The sequence below is a fragment of the Gigantopelta aegis genome, chromosome 10 (assembly GCF_016097555.1).
Source record: "Gigantopelta aegis isolate Gae_Host chromosome 10, Gae_host_genome, whole genome shotgun sequence".
In the NCBI taxonomy this organism is placed as follows: Eukaryota; Metazoa; Mollusca; class Gastropoda; order Neomphalida; family Peltospiridae; genus Gigantopelta; species Gigantopelta aegis.
Genome location: NC_054708.1, coordinates 60981802 through 61001720, shown reverse-complemented (window position 1 = coordinate 61001720; position 19919 = coordinate 60981802). Strand labels below are relative to the sequence as shown.

The following is a 19919-nucleotide window of genomic DNA, read 5'->3' as shown; positions in this document are numbered from 1 at the left end:
ATACAAGAAAAGAGGTAATGCCCTTGAAAACCTCTCATTTCTTCAAAGTAAAAAAATGTGCATTCCAAATTATCATGGCTGCCGAATGTTGATTTGAACGTTTTTAAAGCAATTTTGGGCAATTTTCTAAGGCAAAACGAAGATGATTTTACTCACACTCTTGTCATTTGAAAGTTATAAACGTCAAAGGTTTGTGTATGCTATTGGTTACGTGGCTGCTGAATATGTAAATGACGTAAAGTAGATCATTAATATATATCTCTTTTTTTTTTTTTTAAAGAAAAAAAGGGTTAAAGCTCAGTTAAGTATACGTGGTAGATAGTGCTCGTGGGCTGGAAACCGCCAATTGAATCATTTCAATGAACACAATGCAAGAACAACATACTGTTGAACATAAAGATATAATCTGGGCTCTACCATTATCATGAATTACCACTTGCTGGCCTGGTGCTTATAAAACGTTTAGAGTCTAGACTCGAGACTCTAATAGAGCCTGAGACACTAATGTCATGACAACGCAATACCCATTGTATGCGTGTGATGTCATTTGAAATTGAGTCTGGCCTCTAAACGTTTTATAAGCACGGGCCCTGGTAATACTAAGCAAAATACAGATTTAGAGTTTAAATACCAAGACTTGTATTTTTGCTATCAACAGGTATCATATATGTGGTTATAGCAAAAATGGAACTCGGCCAAATTGGCCCAAAGCATAAATTGAATCAAATTAAATGGAATTGTATCCTAGTGTTGGCTAAAAGTGAGACAGAAGTAAATATTTAACATAGATGGCTAAAATGACAACAAAATTATTTTAAAATTTTGAGCAATGACATTCAATAAAACAAGTTATTAATCATAATTTTATGATCAAACAGTATAATTTAATTTTGTAAAACCCATGCCTTTGCGAGGAAAATTCTGTAATGCCGATAAACATTTACAAAAAAACGTGATTGTCTTTTTGCGAGTAGATGATTTTGTCACTCCTGGCTGTCATTATGACATAAATGGTTTTTTTACAGTATCAATCAGATGACACATGCAAGACAACTCATTGTGAGCTTAGCATGGGGTGGGCTTATTCCCAGACAAGGGGCCAGTTTTGTTGAGAAAAAATAAAATAATAATAAAATAAAATAAATAATAATAATTAAATGAACTAGGAAGAAAACAAAAAACGTTCAGTAGCACCTATTAATTAGTGTTCCATTTGTTATTAATAAATAATAATTGTTTATTAATTAAATTGTTTTTTTTTACTAGTATCTAATTATCAGAAACACACCTTCCATGTTACAATTACCTACCAGTTCTGTTTATTTACATCCAAAATTTAATGCTGAGAAGACTTAAAACAACAGCAATTAACAAACTCAATAGTGTATACACATGTTTCTGACACAGGCAGCCAGCTTACACTACAAAGAATTGTCAATCTAGGTCATTGTTCTTAGCCAATCAGAATAAGGTATTTGCCTAATTAGCATTAACTGCGGACCCAGTGTGGTGGTAAAAATAGACATTGGTTTTGGTTCAGACTTGGGCTTGTGTACTTCAAAGAAATACTGCAGGCATGAAATTGGAAACAATGTTATACACTGTTACTGTTAGACTGCTAAATCTCACTGGTGGTAAAATATTGTGTTACATTTGTGTTTAATTATCTGCAGGAGGTATGACCTTTTAAATGAACTTTAAGCAAACTTGTAGTTTCATGTTATTTATAAGGTGACGAAGTTGGGGGTGGGCTTATTTACGAATGAGGGCCTAATTTCTGAAATGCTATCAAAACGGAGGGGGGCTTATTCAAAGACATGGGCTAATTTCCGGTTAAATACGGTATAAGCAAAAATGTCTGCGTTTCAGAGAGTGTTTGCATAATCGAAGTCGCCTAGGGTATTCCAAAGGCCAATTCGATGATAGAGGTGTTTTGAATGCTTCGGAAAGCGTCATGACACATTAGTTTAAATAATATTTTATTCCATTTGCTGGTGGGATTGGTCGACAGGCTGCAAGCCTATATTAGGACCTTTCCCTACATTTTTTTTTTTTACAAACAGACAAGATGACAGACAAAGTACAATTAATAACTAACAATAGTAATAATAAAACATAATAGTAGATGAATAACATAAAAGTGAGATTGTAAATTAACTCTCAGAACACTTAAAAAACAACTTTATGCTGGCAATGTGTTTGCATGTTATATTAAAACAAAAATAAATCATAATATTTTTTGTTTTTAAACTTAAAAGTCCTGTTCTCTGTAAATTATGTAACATGACAATCATGTTTTGTCCTGCAAAATTAATGATTTCCTTATAAATAGTGTTTTTTAAGATACACAACGGAAAACATGTACCAATTTAATAGATATATTTTTTTATCATATTATTCACTTGTTAAATTTTCACTTCAATTTGATTTCATGGTGAACACATATTTTTTGGTAGTGACCATATTACGGTACCAATGATGCTTTTTAATTCTGCAAAATCAAGGTTGATGTTTAAACATTATTTAATTCAAACTGTATATATATATATATATATATGGATCATATTAATACTTGATATGTTGCCTGGCGAGTGGCAATCCGGAATTAGCTTGTGACTTTTTTCATTTTACTAGCCAACTTGGGAGTAAATACAGAGTGCTGCTTTGTGCCCAGTGTATGTAGGAGAGATGGGAGTGACAGTACCTGTTTATACTTTGTACCAACCTCCACTAAACATGTTTAACTTTGGTGTATTGTACTGAACATTGTATTATATCCCTCCATGCCTCAATAGTGACGTCTAGATATCATATCTATTGCCATCTTGCCCTGATGAACACCATGCAGTGTTTCTGCCAGAAAGAAAGTTTTGGGTATGGCGTTATGGAATTGAATGCAACCTCAGTCAACAGGGGGTATGGGGGCCTCTTCCAGAAAGAAAATAGGTTAAGTTTTGGGTTAAGGTTAAGAAAATCATACAGTAATGATAAAAGTAATTAATTTTGTCAAAAAGTTAACTTAAAAAACAAAAGCTGCAAACAAATTTGAGTATGGCACCATACCCGTTTTACCCTCTGGCAGAAACCCTGCCATGCTCTCCTGAGATTAAACAAGTATTTTTTAGTAATTGTTTTTAAAATGGCCTTTATAAAACACCTTTATAATATAGAACAGCAACTGTATGTTGAGGCATGACACTGCAGGCAGTCTGTAATTTTCACATGTGCTTTCAACACTAATTCAACACTAATTGCTAAAACATGGATGTCCGTAGGCTGCTGATCCTTGATGTAACACAGTGTAGTATATATATAGATTATTTCCTCTACAACATGCTACTTTTATATACTGTCTTAAATGTATTTTTTATTATATCAAATTAAATCATCTCTTTCACAAGCTAATATATATCGACTAATATAATTACAAGATAATGCCTGAGCTGAACAGTAAGTCTGAGATATCAATGCAATTCATGTTTGCAGAAAATGGTTAAAGTTAAACCCAACAACGTCGTTATCTAGATATCACGTCATTAGCATGACTTATATACATGTACTACATGTGTGTTCTTGTTTCAGTTTTTTGTCACCAAGATGAGTCCAGCAGAGCCATTTCATGACCAGGGCCTGTATTTATTCAAGGACTTAAGTTATGACAATAAAGGATTTATGCATTATTATTTTATAAAAATCCTAATTATTTTTTTTTAATAGTTTTTAAAATATTTTATCTCCAGGTATGAATGATGGCTGAAGATCCATCGACTCCTAGCAGTGAACTTGAAACGAGACCAAGTCAGAGTGCGGTGGCACGCCTTCTGCTGTCAGGGACCGTGCAGCAGAATCAAGGCGATGTCAGCACCGACAGAAAATCTGAAGATGGAGGCTCGACGTCTGCTCTCAAGGTCGACGTATCTGAGCATCAGGTCCACGACCACCAGTCGTTTGAGGTAGAAAGTATAGAAGACTCAAGCCCCAATGCGCAGGATGGCGACAGCAGCTTCAGTCAAAGTGAGTTGTCGCCTGATGGCTATGCTGTTACGGCTTCAAACTTGAGTTCATCCGGGAGGCTGTACAGCTGTCGGTTTTGTGACTTCTCCACTATGACATACACACATCTGCAGCTTCATATGCCACGGCATGGAGGTTTGTAGAACTTGACAACCGTTAAGAGAGGTTGAACGGTCAGTCCACTGCTTGCTGTGCAAGGATGACCTCATTTTCAAGTTGTTTCAAGTAATATCTGTTTTCGGTTGTCCAGTGAATCAAACAGATCATTCTTTTTATGTTCACCACTGCCGAATGGTGCATGAGGCATATCGGGTTGGACTTGATTGTATTTATTTTTAAATCCATTCATCTGTCCAATTAACCATATGTAGAAACCCCAGTTGTTTACATCTAGGTTGCAAGGAAAGCATCTTTTTTATGAGATATAAATTGGTATTAATTAGTTCTTTGAAAATGAAGGTATGTAATAAAAATATAACCGATTATAACTACAACCCCTGCAATTGCCCGCGGCAATCAGCAATGCTGTGGGGTTTTTTTGCCTTGTAGTATATTTAGGTTTTTTTTCGATGGCATGTTTTTTTTCCGTAGACATTTTCTTAATTGCAGTGCCCTTACTGGGTTATGGGTTTGAATGTTTTGAAATTGGACACTGTATTTCATGTGCTTTGACAAATGTTAAACGGCAGTTCACTTACTATCATCTGAATAAAACTTGTAAAAATATGTCCATTAAATTCCAAGATTTTTAGGATATGTAATTTTGCCCTTTATACCCTCTGGCAGAAACCCTCATTTGAAATGTCGGGCAATATAAATGTGGGTTTTTTTGGACATGAACTCTTGTTAAAATGTGATCACCCAATCTTCCTCATTTATTTGTCTTTGCTGTGGATAAGATGAAACTACATTGGTTGTGAGACAACATCCCTGGTGCTACTACATCACCAAGCCATTATGTTTGTCAACATTGTTTAACATCTTCATAATATTAAGAGGTTGCTTTTTTCCCCTTTTCAACTTTAAAAAAAATCTCAATTGATTTTGTAGAATTTGTATTAATTTTTTTATTCAGTTTAAATGAACCAACTGTTCCTGATACAAAAATTATATGTAATCATTGTAAATATTAAAAAAAAAAATAATAATAATAAAAGGTTCTTTTTAAATCATATCTTATGTATTGAAGTTAATACTGATGGAAAGAAATATGGGAACACATCGAACTGTAGACCAAATTTAATTCACAACTAGTGTAGTAATGTCTGTATTTCATACCAAGTTGTAATGTGGGATTGAATGTCTGTAGTGTTGAAAGTGCTGCCTATACATTCCCAGTCAACTTCTGACAATATGAATTGATTTTTGATGCAGTCATTATTTCTTGTTGCTATCTGTTTGATCCTTTATTTCTTTCCATCAGTATATTTGGTTTGCTTATCTTTTACAGGCTTGAAAGCTTTGAAGTGTCCCATGTGTGACTATTCAACGAATGACAAAAGCAACTTCAGGCGACATAAGCGACTGCACCAGAGGAATCATCCTGCCACTCTGTTGCGGTGCGGAAAGTGTGAATTCTCCACGGTCCTGCCTCGGAAGATCCGCGAACACTACAGCCACGACCATGGAGAGGAATACTCTTCTCCCATGCAGCCACTGCCGCCATCGTGTCCACCGGTGGTCCGCATCCAGGGATACCGAGCAGAACATTTTAACGGGAGGAGCTTGGGCTCAAACCATGGTCACTGCTCGTCCGGCGTGATTCCCGTCAGTTCAGGATCACTTCATCCTCTCATTGCATCGGTGCCACCCGGGCTGCATTTTGCAGGGACAAATCCTCCGATATTGACAAACTGCTTGGCTCAGTTCCAGCCGTATGAAGCCCCGATACACCCCAGCACACAGGAAACCCACATGGCATCGGACTATCTCAGATCCATCGTCTCAAACATCATCACATCCCACCAAGCTCCGCGCTTGCCAGCGTCCAGCACGATAACGTCATCCAGCTTTTATCTGCCGCCTCCAATGGAAACCATGCACAATATATCTGCTTCAGTGTCTCATTCTGTGTCCGATCGACAGATGCACATCGACGATTGTGATGGTGACGTAGTCGTGAAATCTGAACCTGTCGAGTGCAATGGAGCGTCGGATGTCTCCAGCTCAGCTAGCATGTCGCGCCAAACTCACAGTGATGGCACGCGCCAGATGGATGCTGAAACAGCACACAGGCTGTCTTTCACCGTCTTCGATGGCTGTCCGGTGGCCGACAGAAACAATGAAACGTCCCCGTGCGACGATGTAGGCAGGTTCGTGAATGCAACAGAAGCAGCTACAGTTTCAAACCGCCACCATGGGAGTAGTGGCGGACAGACGTCGACCGCGACGATAAAGCACGAGATTTCAAACGTTGGAATCCAGTGTGCAATGCCGTCGGTTAAGACCGAGCTGATGGACTCGTCGGAAAACGCTTCTCAGCGCCGGGCAAGACATCGCTGCATTGACCGTGGCGTCCAGTGCGAGCTCATCTCGTCTGGTCGCACGTTCAACTGCCGGACAGTGTCTGATCCGAGTGGCGACGACCAGCAGAGTTTCACGTCTGTGCAAACGACAAAGTGTCCTCACTGTGGAGTGACGTTTGACGACGAAGTGTTGTTTTCTATTCACATCGGCTGTCACAGTCATACCGATCCCTTTGTGTGCAATGTGTGTGGCAAACCGTGCTACAACAAATATGGATTTTACTCTCACATTATGAGAGGCCATCAGCTTTAATCTGCTGCTTTAGTAAATATTTCTTTGGGTTTTTTTTAGTATAAAATAAGATGCAGAAAAAAGAATTGGTCACAAGATTTGATGGCAAAAATGGTAGTCTCTGTCATGCATTTGAACTAGTCATGTTTGAGTCAAAGAAATAATTTTTTAGTAATGTTTTTATTGCATTTAATGGTAGAAAAATAAGAAAAACCTTTTGTCAAACACTGCTTGGACTGACAGTGTTTTTGTCAAACACTGCTTGGACTGACAGTGTTTTTGTCAAACACTGCTTGGACTGACAGTGTTTTTGTGAAACATTGCTTGAACTGACAGCGTTTTTGTCAAACTCTGCTTGGACTGACAGTTTTATTTCTGTGCAAACTTTTCTATGACAGATGCATAATAGAGCCTGTAACATAGTCAGCAAAGTATTCTGACCGATTTCTGTTAATGGGAAACTTTCAGCATTAAAGATAACTTTCTGTGTGAGTTATTTGGTAAAATCACTTGATGACACATTATATTTTCAGGGGCGGGCAGTAGCTCAGTAGTAGACTGCTCATCTGATGTGCGGTTGGTCTAGGATCGATTCCTGTCGGTGGGTCCATTGGGTTATTTCTCGTTTCAACCAGTGCACCACGACTGGTATATTAAAGGTTGTGGTATGTGCTATCCTATCTGTGGGATGGTGCTTCTCAATTTCTAACATTAGCTTTCAAATTAAAATTTGAGAAGAAGAGATTGCTTCCCACACAACAAAATGTATTTTGAGCTTTGCCATGGATCATGGACTTTTATCTGATAAACAGTCTGAAGCTCTGCTTTGTTGACTATCAGTAATTAACATTTACAATATATGGACCTATAGTAGTTTTTCTTGTATATATTATAAAACCTTTTTTGTTTCTAACAACCTAAAATAATAGCTGTTTACAAAAATTACCAAACACAATTTCATTTCGAGGATATATAAACTTACTAGAAACTATTTTGTAACCTATCATATGTTGAACTGTTTTGCTGCCCTTGTTGTCTCCTGCTTTGCATTTCCGTCCATGTGTTATAATTCATACTTAGTATTTGTTCTGTAGTTCTGATAATTTTTCAAAATGGAGAGAGATACAGAGAGAGAGAGAGAGAGAGAGAGAGAGAGAGAGAGAGAGAGAGAGAGAGAGAGAGAGAGAGACTGAGAGAGAGAGAGAGAGAGAGAGACTGAATGAGAGAGAGAACTTACATGAATGAGGTATCATGCAGGCAGTACATCTATTATTTCAGAATGAGATAATACATTTATTACAGTTGTACATATTTTTGTCTCTAAAATTAAGCATAATTTTACATAAAATTGCTAAATATTATTTTTATTTTCTTCAGGTATAAAATTTCTTTGCTCATAAATTAAAATGTAAAGCTGAAAAATTTTCATTTCAAAATTATGACAGGAATATGTTCTTTTGAATTTGTGCAATGATGCCAAATATTGGTGAATAAATCATGTATTCATGTACCTGTATGTCTGTATCATAGCTTAATAGCTAGATATATGTGTTTCATATATAATGTGTTACATGTCTTTTCTTATAATCTTTATTGCTTATTATGAACGATGGAATAATGAAGTACCTGTATATAACTTGCCACAAGAAATTGAAAATAAATGCTTCTTTAGAGGACTAAATATCAAGGCAAGAAAATGTAATTAATATGTAGTCCTATTGGTTACACAAATTATATTGGCAAAGTGAATACAGTTATGATGATCCTGAACAGATGAAGCTTTTAATGTGAGAATGTGACGGTTGACCATGTGACTGATTGGCAGTTCGCATGGATTTAAACTTGGGTAACCCACAAGCGAATATAAAGAAAATTTTCATGAAATATTGTGCCCTGCAATGGCTAAAAAGTCACGAATGCTCCTTAATATTATATATAATAACAGGTCTTCCTAGACTATGATTTCACTGACTGTGTGACTGATGTCTTTTGGAACAGTTAACAGACGTGACAGTCTGCATGTTATTTACAATGGCTCTGACCACATGCTTTATAGCTCGCACATTTACTCATCTGTAGAGAGAAAACAATGAACTCCAGTGTTGAGGTTCAAATTCACTTTTAAATCATGTAACATTTACTGTGTTTACATGACATTAATATAATCTCACTTTCACTGTTGTATTTTCAGTTGTGAAATAGGTTAAATTATTTATTTTAAATATTTTACGTGCTGTTAAGTTATCAACATTTTCATGAGTCTACAAACCCAAAATGAAACTAGGGAAGAGGGGTTAACTCCAGCATGTATGCTTTTAAAATTCACACAATCAGTATTTTGTTGGATGTACTGGTAGTACCAAAAACAAGTACTGATACAGTGTGTGTTTATGAAACACTGGTAAACAACCCTTTATAAAACAGTTTTTTATGCTATCATCTTGATACTAGTAAACTGATTTAACTTCTTAATCAATGTGAGATTCAAACTTCCAGTACAGCTTTGTATTTATTTGCATCTTTGTTTATTTGCTGTTGGCTGTGACCAAATATTTATGACCTAATTTAGTCATTTTCTTTTTAAAAAACATGTGTTCATGTTAATTTTGTTTCTTTTGAAGACAGTTTACTTCATTGATTTTTCAACACAGCTTTTTTATTTAGTTTGATAGTTTGGGTGGAATGTATTCAAATATGGTTGTTTAGATTGTTTTGTGTTACAATCATTTGAGATCTTGGCAACATACATAAGACTCCATAACCTCTTGTTTACATTCTTTGTCTTTTTAAGATTTTAATACAACCGTATATTTTATCGACTCAAAATGGTCATCTCTGGTAAGCTGGCATCACTGTTTTAAGATTCTGTTTTACTGTTCACCCCAAATCATCTACCATAATATATATTAACCTGTAATAAGCTACCACCTTTGTTAAGATGGCAAGTTTTGTTTTATCATAGATGGCTGCTTAGCACAGATTTGGCTGCTTTGTTGATCTCTTACTGTTGATACATTGGGAATAATCTTGTCTGATTTTCTTTTGTCGTTCATATGATTCAGCAATGTCTTGGCAGTAGACTTAAAACTTAAACTCTATTTATGTGCCTAAATCCTTTCACGGTTCAGTCACCTTGGCAGTAACACATTCTACATTCTGAAGTTCATCCATTGTTGACCATGACATTGTTTCTGATAATTATTTGTTAAGTATTCATAGACTGAGATAGATCCTGAAAGAGAAAAAGCTTATCTTAATGAGTATTTTAAAAACATTTTTCTTCTTATGTGCCATACTTTTTTTTGGACTTTTTTTTGTGCAAAGATAAAGCTTGCTAATCAAGTTGAAAGTATATTTCATTGTTGTTAACAAATGTGTGAATTAGTCATTAGGCAAGGTAGCAATAAACTGATACAATTATTTGTTGCTTATTGAATCACATTTATAACAGTTTAGTTTTGTTTGTGTCCAACAGCATTTTTTTTCTTGCAGCATCAATTTACTAGTAATTGCTGTGATTCTCATAATCATTTGTTCATTTTATCATTATCATTTCACACTATCACAATAGAAGTGTAACTAGTGATACAGGTATACATAAGTGTGATACGATAGATATCCCAAGTCATACAACAATATGATCGCAATGTCTAAAAACACAAGAGTCTGGTCTCAGTTATTAGGCAGTATAATCATCTTTTTACCATTACATTACAGTTTACCTATAACATCTTGCTTAAAGGTTAACTTTATAATAAAATTATTAACTATGAGCTGTCTGGTTTAAATCTATTTTACTGTATACTTTGTGTTCCCAGTAACAAGTAAAAAGTGCTATTCCAACTTCTGCTTCCTCGTAAGCATAACAAATTGTCTTACAAAATACCTATGATAAACTTTATTAAAAAAACAAGGTTGACATCTTTATTAATTATATAACGTCATTTGTGTTTGTTTTCGGTATGTCATTACCATTGGTGTGTGTGTGTGTGGGGGGGGGGGGGGGATTCTCCCAAATTATTAAAGTTGTCTTTCCTTTTAGCCTAAAAGCAATTTTAATGCAGAATTTACAAATTTGTTTTATTGATTTGAAATAGTCTTTATTGGAAATGAAAACTTACATGTACTTGCTGTCATCTCCTGGTTTTTGTTTTACTAGAGTTAACTTTTAAGTTATTAATCCTATAGAACCCACACCCACACATTGGAGTACATTAAAAATACAAGGCTTTCATAACCACTTACTTTGGTGATAACTGACACATTTTTGTCAAAATTCAGTGATATTTACCCCTGGAGATCAGTAGATTTTAGATGTCTCAATGTGCATGATGGAGCTTGAAACAATTTCTATCTGCCGTGAAGCACAGCTGCACATCACATTTTCCACACAGTGTGTGCACAACGTGCATCGTCCTCTTTTTTCAGCTTTGCATGGCCAATTTGAATAGCCATCTTTTCTTACATCATCAGGGGGACTAGTACAAATGTTTTTTCGGGGGGGGGGGGGGGGGCATAGGTGATGCAATCGGGCTGCATGATGGACGGCCCTTTTTCTGGGCAGCATTTAGTAGCAGTAGACTGGATGCAATCTCTGCCTGAAATGTTAGTTGTTTCTTTGACTTGTTTCATGCTGACGTTTGCCAGAAGAGATACATGTACCATCAACGTGACTTAATGTGATGTATATCTTCCAACACAGCCATCAATCAAGTCTATTCCTCCCATATATTTTTTTATTCTTTGATGACGAATGGTCTTTTGATATCAACAAATAGCTTTTCAGCCTTGTTCCACGGCTTCACAGAATCTGTCGCTTCTTCTGCAGCATACGATGATACAAGAATTACTGATTTGTTGTTATACCACTTGACAATAACCAGACTTTTTTTTCCTATTTCAACATGCCAATTGCTTGTACCTCTTCCCATTTTGGCAAGGTCTTTTTCTGTCACTGGAGAAAGCCTGCTAGATGATTTGACCGAAGTGTTGCCACATACAATATTCCATCTTGCAGTAGCTTTAATATCAATCTTGCAGAGCTGAAGAGGTTATCTGCAAACACTTTGTAATTCTCATTTTTAGGCAGTGTCTCACACAATTTCATAATAACATCTCCTCCCATGCCTAATTCGGTTTCCTACCCTTTGCCACCTTGAAACACATCAAAATCACACAGCAGCCCAGTGACTGTAGAACAAGCCCAGATCTTCAAACCCCATGGATGAGGCTTATTTTTCACATATTGCCTGATTGGGCAGCATTTTCCTCTGAAAGGTATCATCTGCTCATCAACAGAGTTATGCTCCTCTGGTGGTATTAGGAGGCACTGAGCTTGAAACATATTTAGCCAGGGGCGAATTTTTCACAGTTTATCAGATTTGTCATTGTCTCTTACAGATAGCTTGTCCAGAAAGTGTAATGAACACAGCAGTGCTTGAAATCTGTGATTGAGAAAGTGTTCAACCCATTGGGTAGTTCGACCTAACCATTTAGTCAAAATCGTGTAACTGTAACTCGGGATTTTGGTTTTTGTTTGACTATTGCACTGTATTCGACCCTTCCGAGTTCGACTCATTGAGATTCTACTGTATATTAAAATATTCACATTTTTAAAATGGTTGTTCAATATGTTTTAGTCATTAACAGCATTACTTTAAAAATATGCTGAGGTATCATTACATAATTATTCCTTTTTTGTTTTGTCGGTCGTGATCTCAAGCATTGTTAGACAAATGCTTTATCCGGAAGTGTTCTTTAAGATAATTCAGAGCAAAGCATGCATCATATTCACTCGTTAATCTTTGATAACAATATACTCTACAGTGGCAGCTTGTTCCTCATCTCATATTCACATTTCTTAAACACTTGGTGGTGAGAACCGTATGCATTATAGATGATATCACACAGTCACGCAAATCACATGTGTTATTGATTTAAAGACATACGATTGGCAGCATTGGTTGCTCCTAGGTGATGCCTCGGTCACTGCAGCTATACCATCCAATGAAATAAGCACAATTAATATTGTAATTTCAAATTTGCTTAAAACCTAGGTTATGAGGATATGTCAGAAATGTGTCCGTTAGATATCATTTCTTACAACATGTATCCAACTAGCTTTTGTTTTTCAGACATGTTTTGAAACAACTTGTGAGATAAATGATACCGAGTGGCCACTCATGTAGTATTCTCTTTATGTACCATACCACATGTATCATACTTGGGTAGTAACTGATAGATCACATTGTGCTGGTGATCATCACTTCATGTTTTGAATTACCATAGTTTGACACCCAATAGCTGATGTATTTTTCGTGTCGGGGTGTTGTTAAACATTCATTCATTCATTCATTACATTGTGCTGGCTGTCATTTAGCGTCCCATTGAAACAACTTTATTTTTAACTCCATGACATGTTCATGTGTATTTTTCTTCTTGCTCGTAGAGTTGTGGTGTTTATTTCTTCTTGTTACCAAATTCCTTGGTTATAGTGGTTGACGTGTCTCATATGTATTGGTCATTTTACATTATACTGTGTATTGGACATGTTCATTTTTAATAGTAATGTTTTTACATAAACAATTATATGTAATATATTTTGTGTGTGCATAAAACATTCATTTTCATAACTATACAAATTTCAGTTAATGATTTTTTTTTGTTGGTCAATAGCTTAATAGTATATGGTTTAAAGTTCAGTACTGCTTGTGGGTACATATTTCATATTTGGACTAAAAGTAGAATGGGGTGTTTGTAGATTTCTTTATCAGTTAAGCTAAAAGTCAATATATACATGTATATGTGACTGACATAATTCAACATAGATGTATGGCATAATTGTAATGTTATATATTTTATATATAACTTGTTCCCCCCATACCAGGGATTCCTAATCATAAAAAAACACATTCAAAACCATTATTATTGAGCACAAAAGTGCAACTTAATTTTTTTGCAGCTGAATATCTGACAGGTTACATGAATCATTAAACATGTCATAAATCACAAGATAAGATATTTACTTAGAAACTTTTCAGATTTGTTTTGTATAAAAATTGCTTTATCTACATATATGTGTATTTTACTATTAAGCCTCTAGCGGCAATTCCAAATTGAGTTGTTCTTTTACCAGGTTTAATCACATTCAGCTGATGTAAAACATATTACCATTGTGAAGAGAAAGAAAAAGATAATATTTGTCAGGTATTGACTGTTTACATGGACAACAGATATTCGATTGAACATAATTGAGTACACTTGAAAATCTTGCCAATTTCATTGGTAGCTATACTGTCAGCAATGTCTGAAACTATTATTTCAAAATCCTTAGTTTTTATCTGTGATTTTCATAATTAAGACCACTAAGGCAATGTTTTCTAAGACAAGTTCCTGTCTTTTCTCGTCATGTTATATTTGTCATCCTTTACTGGATATCCTACCTGCTCAGATATTCAGTAGGCAGGGAACATTTCGTTTTTAAAAATTTGATTTGCAACATTTGGTGATCAGTTGAAAATTAAGTAATAACAGTTACTACTATTTAACAATTTACAATAACAGTTACTACTATTTAACAATTTACAATTGTGAAGAGCAAGTCATGGTGCAATACTGAACAAAGTGTTCCCTGGTGGTCAAAATATTTTGTACAGAAAGAAACCAGGTGACTCAACTATGGTGAATTAGCATATGCTGTAACAGTACTGTAAGTTTTGAATATATAACAAATGGGTATGTGACCACGCAGAACTGGGTAAATTTACCTTTTACCCAATGCCATAATAAAATGAATTTAATCAAGTTGTAGGATGAGGGTGGGTCAGACTAGAGGCAGAAGGTTGAAGCCCCAAGATTTAAGAATGCTAGATAATGGAAAGCTAGATAATGGAAACCCAAGATTTAAGAATACTAGATAATGTTAACCCAAGATTTAAGAATACTAGATAATGTTAACCCAAGATTTAAGAATAGTAGATAATGGAAACCCAAGATTTAAGAATACTAGATAATGTTAACCCAAGATTTAAGAATACTAGATAATGTTAAACCAAGATTTAAGAATAGTAGATAATGGAAACCCAAGATTTAAGAATACTAGATAATGGAAACCCAAGATTTAAGAATACTAGATAATGTTAACCCAAGATTTAAGAATACTAGATAATGTTAACCCAAGATTTAAGAATAGTAGATAATGGAAACCCAAGATTTAAGAATAGTAGATAATGGAAACCCAAGATTTAAGAATGCTAGATAATGGAAACCCAAGATTTAAGAATGCTAGATAATGGAAACCCAAGATTTAAGAATGCTAGATAATGGAAACCCAAGATTTAAGAATACTAGATAATGGAAACCCAAGATTTAAGAATAGTAGATAATGGAAACCCAATAGTTAAGAATAGTAGATAATGGAAACCCAAGATTTAAGAATAGTAGATAATGGAAACCCAAGATTTAAGAATACTAGATAATGTTAACCCAAGATTTAAGAATAGTAGATAATGGAAACCCAATAGTTAAGAATAGTAGATAATGGAAACCCAATAGTTAAGAATAGTAGATAATGGAAACCCAAGATTTAAGAATACTAGATAATGGAAACCCAAGATTTAAGAATACTAGATAATGGAAACCCAAGATTTAAGAATAGTAGATAATGAAAACCCAAGATTTAAGAATAGTAGATAATGGAAACCCAAGATTTAAGAATACTAGATAATGGAAACCCAAGATTTAAGAATACTAGATAATGGAAACCCAAGATTTAAGAATAGTAGATAATGGAAACCCAAGATTTAAGAATACTAGATAATGGAAACCCAAGATTTAAGAATACTAGATAATGGAAACCCAAGATTTAAGAATAGTAGATAATGGAAACCCAATAGTTAAGAATAGTAGATAATGGAAACCCAAGATTTAAGAATAGTAGATAATGGAAACCCAAGATTTAAGAATAGTAGATAATGTTAACCCAAGATTTAAGAATAGTAGATAATGGAAACCCAATAGTTAAGAATAGTAGATAATGGAAACCCAATAGTTAAGAATAGTAGATAATGGAAACCCAAGATTTAAGAATACTAGATAATGGAAACCCAAGATTTAAGAATACTAGATAATGGAAACCCAAGATTTAAGAATAGTAGATAATGAAAACCCAAGATTTAAGAATAGTAGATAATGGAAACCCAAGATTTAAGAATACTAGATAATGGAAACCCAAGATTTAAGAATACTAGATAATGGAAACCCAAGATTTAAGAATACTAGATAATGGAAACCCAAGATTTAAGAATACTAGATAATGGAAACCCAAGATTTAAGAATAGTAGATAATGGAAACCCAAGATTTAAGAATACTAGATAATGGAAACCCAAGATTTAAGAATACTAGATAATGGAAACCCAAGATTTAAGAATAGTAGATAATGGAAACCCAATAGTTAAGAATAGTAGATAATGGAAACCCAAGATTTAAGAATACTAGATAATGGAAACCCAAGATTTAAGAATAGTAGATAATGTTAACCCAATATTTAAGAATAGTAGTGTTAGAGGAAGACTGACCTATGTAACTGTTACGAGTCATATCATGAGGTCTCTAAACATCTCATCAGGCAGCATATTGTTATTGTTGGCAGCCCGTACTCTGAAACCTGTTTATTACGAGACTTTGACCTGTGTTTTCTATAACTGTTATACACCTGTACATGTTGTACTCAAGTCTTGCATGTGGAGAACTATAATTATTCAGTTTGGTGCTTTTCATTATTATTATTACATGTGTCGTAGCATATCTCGCTCAGTGTCATCAAATTTCATTCTATTTTACATAATATACCTGTTCGGAATGCAACTCTGTTGGATGCATAATGTTCTATGTAATAAATGACAATAATAAAATAACTATGTAGGTGATGGTAATGTCGATAATAATATATTCATTGAATTAGTTTGTGCTGTTCGTCCCCCAGATCATGTCATAGACACAAGGGTATAGCTCCAAGCGTTAGTCTTGTAGTTGCTATGCAGGACATGTAGCTCATGGTTAGTGCTGGCTGGTGGGTATTCAAAACAATACTATAGACAGTGAATCTTAACATTTTAAAAATGCCCATGCAATTTTATTGTGTGCCAACATGCAAAACAAATAGTAGTTTTAGGCATCTCTATATAATATAATCTAGCTTAATTGACATGGTCATACGTAGAAGATTTCGGAAATAACATTGATCAAAATCAAGCATAGATTTATGTTTAATTCTCTTTGGGCTGAATTTATGAAAGGTGATCATTGTGGGTTTTTATTTTAGATGCATTTAAGTCTTAAACGTGGACATGTTAGCTATATGTTATACTATACCAAATAAAATCCCATAGATGACAATGTTCATGTATATGGCAGAAAATACTGTTATATGCAATATATCAACCAGATTATGACCCATAAATAGGAATACTAAAAACCCTCATCCAAAATATTAACTGAAGAAAGTGAAAACTGTCATGGTTTATGTTTTTACAACACCATAGTTTAGCACCAAATTGTAGTTCTTAGTTTTACAGGTACCACATACATGTTTCAAGCACAAAGTTGTACTGGATGAAATAAAATTGCATACATTTTTTATTTTTTATTTTTTTACAACAAACACTTTTGCATTTATCACCAATGATAGAACTGGTAGTATCAACTGCATTATCAAAAGTTGGGTGAAGCTCAAAGTTTGACTTGGCTGGATGTTATTGGGTATGGTGCTACCTAAACATATACATTTATTATTCAATATAGACTGTTTAGAAAATTTACTTGTAACTAAAGAATAAATTCCTTTCATATATTCAGCCCTTAATATTTGATGAGGTACCATTCTTCCCCTAAATTTATATCAGTTAACATAATAAGACTGTATGAAGTGCAATTTTTAAACTGCTCATAGTCGCCTTTTCATACTGTTAGTATTATTGAATCATGTTGCATGTTTGAATATATGATGAAATATCAAATATCGTTTGAGCATAACTATATAATTGATGGACGATTCCATTTTCATTTATTTGTATGTGTTCATGACCAAACCTGTCATTAGAATACAGGTGACCTTGTACTTTGTTAACCTGTTAGTACCCCATATCAGGCAGCATGATGCTATTGTAATACATATACTATATATTCACATAAACCAGATTTTATTCAAAACTTAAACATTGTCATTGTTTGACATTCGGGTTTGAAAATAAGTCCTTAATTAAGCATAAAAATTTGCAGTACAAAAAACTTTCTCTATTTCAAACTACACTGACACTGTTGAAGCACATCTTAATGTGGCATGCATGTATTAAATATATTTACGTGTATCTAAGGAACTTTATTTTGTCCACCCCCACTTCTTGAAATGTTTGTTTTATAAAACGTTGACAAAAGACCATGCCATTTGGTTCATTTGGTCACAAACTGACATATTTACCAAAAAAACCAATATGCAAATTCTATCCATAAATGTCCTCTCTTTTTTTTGATGAAGGGGGAGTAGACTCGCCTTTATAGAGTAATAAAAACGAGATATAGGTACTGGTATTAATTTTTAGGTGGAATCTAATTGTGCATTGCAGTGTAAGAGGTAGCAAGGTGGGTGTAGTGCCAAGTCTGTATTTCCTAACTATAGCCCTTTTTCAAAAATACTGTGTGCATTTATATGTACATGACATTGTAGTCTATGATTGTATGTATATATATATATATAGATGTATGAATGTTTCTCTGTGTGTGTGTGTGTGTGTGTGTGTGTGTGAGAGTGAGAGTGAGAGTGAGCGAGTGTTATATGGTGTACATGACAGTTATCATATGATATACATACAACAGTGGACTGAATATGCCTTATTAAAAATTATTCTTCTGTCAACAATTTACACAAATGTCTCTTGACAATATAATTCTTGCCACATCCCCATGTATGGATAGAAGTCAGCTATGGCCCTGTTAGAGATTATAAAATGAGCATGTACAAGCTATTTGTTTTTTAAATCATTATAATTATCTCCTATGGTTTTTTTTTTTTTTTTTTTATAAATGCAGGTCTAAACTCGCTGCATTTTGGTTTTTCTTTCATGAATGTTATAGATTTGGATCAAAATTTTGCAAATGCCTTTTGCTTTATACCAAAGAAATGTTATTCCAGTTTTACCCAAAGTAATCATCATCTACAAATTCATTTTTTGTTTGTGTGTATATTCAAAAATGAAACAAATAAAACCATTTCTATAACTATTTCAACTATTTTCTCTATTGTTTTTATCAGTGCTACAAAGTAATGACCATATGATTAAATTACAAACAAAATGGCTGAGTAGATTGATATTTAGTAGTGTTCAGATATGTAGCTACATTGTTATAACATATTTTCACACTTAATGCTTATATTTTGTTGACTTGTTGATGTGATTACTTATGTGTTCAGTTTTTGTATACTAATATGTTTGCATAACTATGGATTACACAATTTTGTATCAGTAGTTATATAATGGTGGTCAAAATATATCATAGCAATTAAATTGCTAAACTGTTTTGGTGGTGTTTTGTTTTTACCTAAAAAATTAAAGCACAATTAAAGCTGTAATATCAAAGATATTTTTATTTGACCATTTAAAATTAACTATCTACATTAATAATTTTGTTACCATTGCATTCACTGATATCCTTTGGCTGTACTAAAGTCCAAACCACATTGTTAACTATGATAAATTACTATCCTACCTTTAATTACGGTTAGATTTCCGCCAAAAACCCAATGCAGTGACACAAATTCCACATACTAGATGGTAACAATGTCATTTATGTCAACTTCACTGAAATCTCTGAGGCCAAAAAGCATGTAATCATAGTTTATTTTAGTACATTTTAATATTTAGAAGTTGGTGTCTTTTTACACCGCTTTGTGTTATGTGAAAAAATGGTCTCTCTTTTTTTTTTCTCTCCTGACCTACTGGACTATGGACCGAATTCAATATACCATAGTACAAACAGTGAAACTTTATGAAGCCAGTTCATTAAAGGTCCACAATCATGGCACATTATTAATACACTGTATATAAAACAAGTACATTACAATATTAAAAATAAAAAACAAAAATAAACTTTG

The 19919-nt window shown here is 34.1% G+C and overlaps 1 protein-coding gene across 1 annotated transcript; it reads left to right on the top strand.

Moving 5' to 3' along the window:
- The first annotated feature begins 78 nt into the window (after positions 1 to 78).
- Positions 79 to 19404, top strand: LOC121382542 (DNA-binding protein Ikaros-like). The gene is made up of 3 exons (XM_041511998.1): positions 79 to 189; positions 3741 to 4014; positions 5465 to 19404. Exons 2-3 carry the CDS (start codon positions 3747 to 3749, stop codon positions 6790 to 6792), a joined length of 1596 nt encoding a protein of 531 aa, XP_041367932.1. The 5' UTR covers positions 79 to 189; positions 3741 to 3746; the 3' UTR covers positions 6793 to 19404.
- Positions 19405 to 19919: the final 515 nt, after the last annotated feature.

Coding starts and splice junctions, on each gene's coding strand:
- LOC121382542 (XM_041511998.1), top strand. CDS start 3,747: ATGATGGCTGAAGATCCATCGACTCCTAGCAGTGAACTTGAAACGAGA. Junction 4,015..5,464: donor CGACAGCAGCTTCAGTCAAA/GTGAGTTGTCGC, acceptor TATCTTTTACAG/GCTTGAAAGCTTTGAAGTGT.